Source organism: Sciurus vulgaris (genome assembly GCF_902686455.1).
Source record: "Sciurus vulgaris genome assembly, chromosome: 11".
NCBI lineage: Eukaryota > Metazoa > Chordata > Mammalia > Rodentia > Sciuridae > Sciurus > Sciurus vulgaris.
In genome coordinates this window covers 112,346,318-112,355,005 of record NC_136472.1, presented here as the reverse complement: position 1 = coordinate 112,355,005, position 8,688 = coordinate 112,346,318, and the positions used below count along the sequence as shown (strand labels likewise).

Here is an 8,688-nt window from a genome sequence, read left to right as displayed (position 1 = left end):
GAATAATAACTACTTTGTGAAGTTTTAGAGTAAGGATGTTATCATTGTACGTACAGAGTTACATCACAACACCAATATGTCCAACTTCCAAAGATTTAACTGTACATTTTCAGGGAATCAAGCCAAAAGATTTAAAACTGTCACTTATTCTCTTTGACAAGGAAGTTAATTCATTTTGAAAGCCCTAATTTCATTCTCAATCATTCCTAAACTTTTGAAAGTGGTTTGGGCTTTTTTGCAATGGGTTTGCTGCCAGAACACAGGTGCCATGAAAACCACCACTAAATCAAAGTCAAAATGGGAAAGGAAAAGACTCATATCAACATCGTTATCATCGGACATGTAGAGTAGGGCAAGTCTACCACTACTGGCCATCTGATCTACAAATGTGGTGGGATTGACAAAAGAACCATTGAGAAATGTGAGAAGGAAGCTGCTGAGATGGGAAAGGGCTCATTCAAGTATTGCCTGGGTCTCGGATAAACTGAAAGCGGAGTGTGAGTGGCATCACCTTTGACATCTCCCGGTGGAAATTTGCAATCAGCAAGTATTATGTGACTATCACTGATGTCTCAGGACACAGAGACTTTATAAAAAACATGATTACAGGCACATCTCAGGCTGACTGTGCTGTCCTGATCGTCACTGCTGGTGTTGGTGAATTTGAAGTTGGTATGTCCAAGAACAGGCAGATCCATGAGCACACTCTTCTGGCTTACACACTGGGTGAGAAACAACTCACTGTTGGTGTTAACAAAATGGATTCCACTGAGCCACCCTACAGTCAGAAGAGATACGAGGAAATCGTTAAGGAAGTCAGTACCTACATTAAGAAACTTGACTACAACCCTGACACAGTAGCATTTGTGCCAATTTCTGGTTGGAATGGTGACAACATGTTGGAGCCAAATGCTAATATGCCTTGGTTCAAGGGATGGACAGTCACCCGTAAGGATGGCAATGCCAGAGGAACTACACTGCTTGAAGCTTTAGATTGCATCCTGCCACCAACTCGCCCAACTGACAAGCCTTTGGGTCTGCCCCTCCAGGATGTCTACAAAATTGGTGGTATTGGTACTGTCCCTGTGGGCCGAGTGGAGACTGGAGTTCTCAAGCCTGGCATGGTGATCACCTTTGCTCCAGTCAATGTCACATCTGACGTAAAGTTTGTTGAAATGCACCATGAAGTTCTGAGTGAAGCTCTTCCTGGAGACAATGTGGGCTTCAAGGTCAAGAACCTGTCTGTCAAAGATGTTTGTCATGACAATGTTGCTGGTGACAGCAAAAATGACCCACCAATGGAAGTAGCAGTTTTCACTGTTCAGGTGATTATCTGGAACCATCCAGTCCAAACCAGTGCTGGCTATACCCCTGCACTGGACTGTTACACAGTTCACATTGCTTGTAAGTTTGCTGAGCTGAAAGAAAAGATTGATTGCCGTTCTGGTAAGAAGCTGGAAGATGGTCGTAAATTCTTGAAGTCTGGTGATGCTGCCATCGTTGACATGGTTCCAGGAAAGCCCATGTGTGCTGAGAACTTCTCTGACTATCCTCCTCTGGGTTGTTTTGCTGTTTGTGATATGAGGCAGACAGTTGCTGTGGGTGTCATCAAAGCAGTGGACAAGAAGGCTGCTGGAGGGCTGGGGAGATAGCTCAGCTGGTAGAGTGCTTACCTTGCAAGCACAAGGCCCTGAGTTCAATCCCCAGTACAGCAAAAAAAAAAAGAAGGCTGCTGGAGCTGGCAAGGTCACCAGGTCTGCCCAGAAAGCTCAGAGGCTAAATGAATATTACCCCTAACACTTGCCACCTCAGTCTTAATCAGTGGTGGAAGAACTGTCTCAGAACTGTTTGTCTCAATTGGCCATTTAAGTTTAATAGTAAATGATTGGTTAATGATAACAATGCATTGTAAAATAGTCAGACTGAAAGGAGAATGATTTGTGGACTATTTGTGTGTGTGCGTGTGGCAGTTTTAAGTCATTTGTTTTTAAAATCAGTACTTTTTAATGGAAACATCTTGACCAAATATCTGCCACAGAATTTTGAGACCCATTAAAACAAAAGTTTAATGAGAAACCTGTGTCTTCTTTTGGTCAATGTGAACTTCTATACAAATGTTAGGCAAGAGTTCCTCAACCTGTTTCTGGTGTTGAGAATCTGTTAACTCCATGAGTATAATTGTTTTCTGATTGGGAATTTTAGTTTGGAAGGAAAACTGGAAGGAATCTTGTCTCAAGAACCTAGTAGATATCTGAGAGGGCTGTATTGATTACAACACTTGGTGAGGGTAGGGAAAAAGCTTTGTAATTTAGAGGGCCAAATCCTGTAATAGTAAAGGCTATTGCTTCTGAAAAAAAGAAGGAAAGAAAGAAAGAAAGAAAGAAAGAAAGAAAGAAAGAAAGAAAGAAAGAAAGAAAGAAAGAAAGAAAGAAAGTGATTTGGAAGCCAACATGTTGTTGCTTATATGATTTTGGCATTTATTGGGAGGAAATTCATACTTGAGTCCACACTATGTACCAGACTCTTATCCAGGTCCAGTTAATTCTAACAACTATATGAGGCAGGAGTGATTTTCCAGAGAGGGCAACTGAGGCTAGAAATGAACTTGTAAGTAGAAAAGCCCATGTCTATTTATTATGTTGCATTGATTCTTAAATGTGGCAAATGAATGAGATTATTTATTGACTTATTTATGATGGGCTCTCATCATGTTGCCCAGTCTGACCTCGAACTTTTGGGCTCAAGAGATCCTCAGGCCTCAGCCTCCTGAATAGCTGGGACTATAGGTGTGCTCCACCATGCTTGTCTGTGAAAGTATTTTTAAATAAAAATAAGCAGAAATAATTTTATCCTTAAGAAAAAAAATTAACAACCATGGGAATTTTGGGAATAAAGGGTAACATCCTTGGGTGGCACAAAACCTCAGCAGAGATTGCTACCTAAGACTAAAGCCCAGCTGTAAGCTCACCCCGCTGTACTTCCTACCCAGCCATACAGAAATCCAGCTTCCTGGAGCCAGCTTCCATTTGGATTCCAACTTTCTGGCTCTTGATGTGGGCTTGTGGTTTTCAATAGTCTGCAGTTTACATAGAAAGAACTAGAAGACTTCAGTAGAACAGTGAAGGAAGTAGTTAGGCATCACGTACTGGAGGGCTTTAACCAGCAGGTGTCTCTGCAGACAAGGGAGAGGGCTCCTTTTGACTTCAAGAGGCGGAAGATGCATTGTCCAGTTTGGGGAAAATTGGAGTGGAAATGAAGCAAACAAAGGTAGGTTAGCTACTTATAGAAACCAAACTCAACAGTTTAAATTGTTCTTAGCCAAGAGCTAGAAAGGTTGGTAGAAAATCTGAGCAAAAGTCATTCTTTTTTTTTCTCATAGTACTAGAGATTGAACCTTATGCATTTCAGGCAAGAGCCCTACTTTGGAGCAACACTTGAGCCTTTTTTTTTTTTTTTTGGTATTTTATTTTGAGATAGAATCTCACTAAATTGCTGTCAAATTTGTAATCCTTCTTCCTCAGCCTGTGGAGTAATTGGGTTTACAAGCATGAGCCACAGTGCCCCGCTGAAAAAGCCAGTCTTTTTTTTTTTTTTTTTTTTTTACGTGCTAGACAAGTGCTCTACCACTGAGCTACATACCCAGCTGTGTTATTATTATTATTATTAGTAGTAGTAGTAGTAGTAGTAGTACTAGAAATTTCACCCAGGGACACTCCACCACAGAGTCATATTCCCAGCCATCTTATATCTTTTATTTTGAGACAGGGTCTTGCTATGTTGCTTAGGGTCTCACTAAATTGCTGAGACTGATCTTGAACCTGTGATCCTCCTGCTTCAGCCTCTCCAGTAGCTGGAATTATAGGCATGTGCCACGGTACCTGGCACAAAAACCATTCTTAATTGCAATAAAAGCAGAACACCTGTTCTGTCTTTGTATGCATGCAAGGATATTTGAAAGTGAACACTGAGAACTGAAAGGCAATTCCCTAGACAGATGCTGTAGAAGAGGAAGCTCTTAGGTCAAGAGAGGGGCAAAGATAACAGGAAAACAGGAAAGATTCAGTTCTTCTTCTTTTTTTTTTTTTTTTTTTTTTTTTGGCCCCCAGGGATTGAACTCAGGGGCACTTAAACACTGAGCCACATTCCCATCCCTTTTTTGTATTTTGTTTAGAGACAGGGTCCAACGAAGTTGCTTAGGGCCTTCCTAAATTGCTGAGGCTGGCTTTGAACTTGCAATCCTCCTGCTTCAGTCTCCCAAGATGCTGAGATTACAGGTATGTGCCACCATGCCCAGCAAAGATGCAATTCTATAGGTGGAGAACCAGGGAGACAAAGGAAGTCTCCAACCTGGGTAGACTTAGAAGCATGCATTAAATGTTCTGACTTCCTAGGATCTTGGATATACATCTATATCAAAGGAAAGAAAAGATCTAAATCTTCATATTCATTCTTTCTTTTTCTTCCTCCCTTCCTCCCTCCCTTCCTTTCTTTCTTCCTATGGAGATGGGGATTATGGTACTGGGGATTGAACCCAGGGGCACTTTACCACATCCCCACCCCTTTTTTTATATTTTATTTCGAGACATGGTATTGCCAAGTTGCTGAGGTTGGCCTCGAACTTGTGATCCTCCCTCCTCAGCCCCCTGAGTCGCTGGGATTGCAGATGTGTGCCACTGTATCCAACTTTAATTAATATTTATTGAGCAGCACACTTTTCATTTGGGAGAAAGAGGTAAATTACAAGAGAAAAATTTTATTAGTATAAATATTTGACAATTGATCAATTAACTATGGACCCCACATCATAAGAAGCATATACTTCCATGACAGAAGTTATCCTGGATTAAATTTTTTTCCTCAACTAAACGTATTTTCACATTGATTTTCCTTATAAAACCAAAGTTGGTGACTGGGATGGTGTAGTTTAGTGGTAGAGAAGTTGCCTCATATATTCAAAGCCCTGGGCTCAATCCCCAGCACTATAAAAAACAAAAACAAACCTAAAGGTATATTTATCTGGGAAAGATATTGATCCTGGATGATAATACAGCCATGTGTAAAACAAAACAAAACAAAAACAAAAAACAAAAACCCAAGGTACATTAGCTTCTTTATAGTCCCAGCTACCACGGAGGTTGAGGCAGGAGGATCCCCTGAGCTTAGGGGTTCTGAGCCAGTCTGGGAAACACAGCAAGACCTTGTCTCAAACAGAAAAAGAACACAGAAAAAAAAAAAAAAATCCTCTAAGGACTGGGGTTGTAGATCAGCGGTAGAGTGCTTACGTAGCATGCATAAGGTATTTGGTTCCATCCTTAGCACCACAAATAAATAAATAAAATAAAGGTATTTTGTCCACCTACAGCTAAAAATGTTTTTTTAAAAAAATCATCCTTAAAGATGCCTGAAATTGGGTGTGGTGGTACACTTCTGTAATTCCAGCTACTCCAGAGGCTGAGGCAGGAGGATAGCAAGTTTAGGCTAGCCAGGGCAATTTAGTGAGACCCTATCCCCAAATAAAAAATAAAAAGGGCCAGGGATGTGGCTCAGTTTTAGAGCACTTGCCTAACATGCTTGAGGCTTTGGGTTTGATCTCTAGTACTGGAAAACAAATTTGGGGATGATTGAAAGGATATTTAATAACAGTCTAAAAATACTTAAACCACATCTAGAATATATACAAAAAGTAAGGATAATTTTTATGTTCTGTGTTGTAGATTGAATGGTTAGATTGAAAATAAAAATGTGGGCAAATTGAAAAGAAAATTCTTGACTGAAAGCTTATTTAGCTACCTGTAGCCCCTCCCATGATACTTTATAGCGGAGACTAGGTAAGAACTGGCTGCTTAGACTTGCTTCTAGATACCCAGGGGCAACATTTGAATGTGACTAGGTTGGTCTGGGAGAGAGAATTTAGAGATAAAACCACACAACTAAGGTGGTGATGCAGAGCATGGCCCTGACAGAGAGAAGGTACATTCAGCCCTCTTAGACAACTAGGGCATTTGGAGTGTTCAATGTGTGCCCAATGTGACCTGATTTTTATGTGATGGCTCAATTATAATCAGATAGTAATTTTCATGTTTGGGAAACTAGTAGCATGTAAATATTCTCTGATATTATTTTTTAGCATTCTGAATTTCTGAATAACACTTCTGTATCAACTGAATGCTTGCACAATGTCAGCTCTTTCAGAGCAAGAATGAATTGGGCCAATGTAAAGGACTGAATTTTCTCTAAGGTCCTCATGGCTCTAGAGACCATGGAAGAATATGGTGAGGCTGCCGTTTTCTTTCTGGTTGCTCGTAAACTACCCTGTACACAGGCTAAGGGCCTTTAAACTCATAAAGAGTTAATGTGTCACTTCCCACAGTTTATACCATTCTGAAGTCAGGCTTTAAGTCCTCAGGTTTTGTAGTACTTTTAGAAATTGCTAATGTGGTCTGCTCTTTTCAAATCTTGGAAACAAGATACAATGATATTACATTGGAAAAAGTCTCCTTTGTATCTTTGGATCTATCTTTTGCTTGTGCAGAAAACAGTGAGTTGATTATGGTGGCAGATTGGTAGGTGGGTGGTGGCTAGCTCTCTGCCTTTCCCCTGGACTGCAGGGTCTCTATAAATGCAGCCCTCAAGCCCCTCCTCTGAGTCTGCAGCACACCTGCTGGCCTGTTCAAATGAGGGCAGCAATTCTGTTACACAATAAGCAGTGAGTTTCTTTGGAATGCCATTTACAAGTGAGGCCATCACAGGTACTTCATTTAGTCTGCAGTCCGTTCTTTGTTATCATATGCTTCCCTTGCCTGTGTTGTCTGCTTTTAGGATTTCTCAAGATCCTCTTCTTTTCTGGATATGATATTCAGCTTTCTGTCACTATAACAAATATTTGAGACAATAAGTTTATAAAGATAAAAGGTTTATTTTGACTCTCCGTTTTGGAGGTTCTAGTCCAAGACTCGTTGGCCTCATTACTTTTGGACCTGTGGTTAGAGACAGCACATTACAACAGGAGCACGTGGTGGAGTAAAACTGCTCACTTGGTAACAGCGTCCACTTTATGCTTTGAGTATAACCCTTGCTGCTCTGTCACTGCAACTTATTTTTAAAATGGACATGTTTCTTTCTCTTCCTCTCTCCCTGCTCCTCCCTAATCTCTCTCCCTTCCTAATCTCGGCGGGGGGGAAACAGGATTACCTTTCTTCCCCGCCCTAGGCAGAATTATCTGTCCCTCAGTACACACCCACCATTCGAAGGAAGTAATCCAGACTTTGGGGATGGCACCAGAAGACCTCAGCAATAACTATCTCCCAAATTAACAAGTGAATTACAACTCCAACAGAGAACACGTATAATGTAGCCTTTGAATCACCTCTTTAAAAGTCCCCTGTTCCTGCCGATGGGCAGAACCACAGCCTTCGGGATAGGAGTCCCCTATGTTTCTCTTTTGCTAGCAAAGCGATAAACCTCTTTTTTCCCTTTTTCTCAAAACCATGTCCTTATTATTGGATTGACCTTGGGGACAAGCACATAGCTTTCAGCAAGAACTTTATGGCTAGGAAGCAAGAGAGAGAGAGAGAGAGGAGTCCCAGGTGACATAAGCCTCTGAGGACAGGCTCTCAATCATCTGAAGACCTCCTACTAGGCTCTGTCTCTTTATGCTTCCACCACCTCCCAGTGGTACTAATTGGGTGACCAAGTTTTTAATACATTTCTGATCCAAACTATGGTGGTAGGTCTAAACTGAGTTCAGTCACCTGGGCTTCTGGAGAAACCGCTTTTCCTATTGGTTTCTACCTTGACAGGGATTATAATACGGGAAAGATCTCAGGTTCCAGAGGTAGGCTGCCTGGGTTTGAATCTCAGTTCTACCACTTTCTAGCTCTATGACCTTGGCAATTCCCTTAATCCCTCTCTCTGTACCTCATTTTCCCTATCTGTAAAATGGGAAGAATAAATATCATGCATCTCATGGGGTTGTTGTGTAAACCGTTTTGCATAATACCTGGCAAATTGTTATCATTCTTATTATACTTTTGCAGTACTGGGGATTGAACTCTGGGACCTTGAACATGCTAAGAATATGTCTACCACAGCTACACCCTCTAGCCCCCAAATTATTTACTGTGAGAAACTCCCAAAATATAACTCAGTTTTTGATACTCAGTATATCAAATATATACAGCCAAACAATTTTCCTTCTCTCTCTCTCTTTTGTACTGGGTATTGAACTTGGAGACACTTAACTACTAAGCCACATCCTCAGCCCTTCTTTGTACTTTATTTAAAGACAGGGTCTCACTGAGTTACTTAGGACCTCCTTAAGTTGCTGAAGCTGGCTTTGAACTTGTGATCCTCCTGCCTCAGCCTCTCCAGTCACTGGGATTATAAGCATGTGCCACTATATCTAGCACAATTTTTCTTTTTCCCTAATGATTTCCTTTGATTAATCCCCTCCCCAATTTTTTTATATTCTTCTGATCAAAAGGTACTGTTCAGGGATATCTCCAGCAGGTCTTTATTCAAGTATAAATTGGACACATTACCTATCAACCTTACTCCATATGGGCTGGGAACATAAATGGAATGACACACATATGAGTACTTTCTGGTCATTATCAGGGAACAAGGGTGTCTGCCTCTTCTCTTTGGAAATCAGACCAATGCTCCATTTTCTTGGTCTTCCCCATTGTT

General features: G+C 41.0%; 1 protein-coding gene across 1 annotated transcript; it reads left to right on the top strand.

Annotated features, from left to right (window-relative positions):
- Window positions 1-599: 599 nt before the first annotated feature.
- LOC306639904 (elongation factor 1-alpha 1-like) lies at window positions 600-1,652 on the top strand (the record flags this gene model as incomplete). The annotated part of the gene is made up of 1 exon (XM_079103588.1): window positions 600-1,652. The coding sequence occupies one exon, from the start codon at window positions 600-602 to the stop codon at window positions 1,650-1,652; it is 1,053 nt and encodes a 350-aa protein (XP_078959714.1).
- Window positions 1,653-8,688: the final 7,036 nt, after the last annotated feature.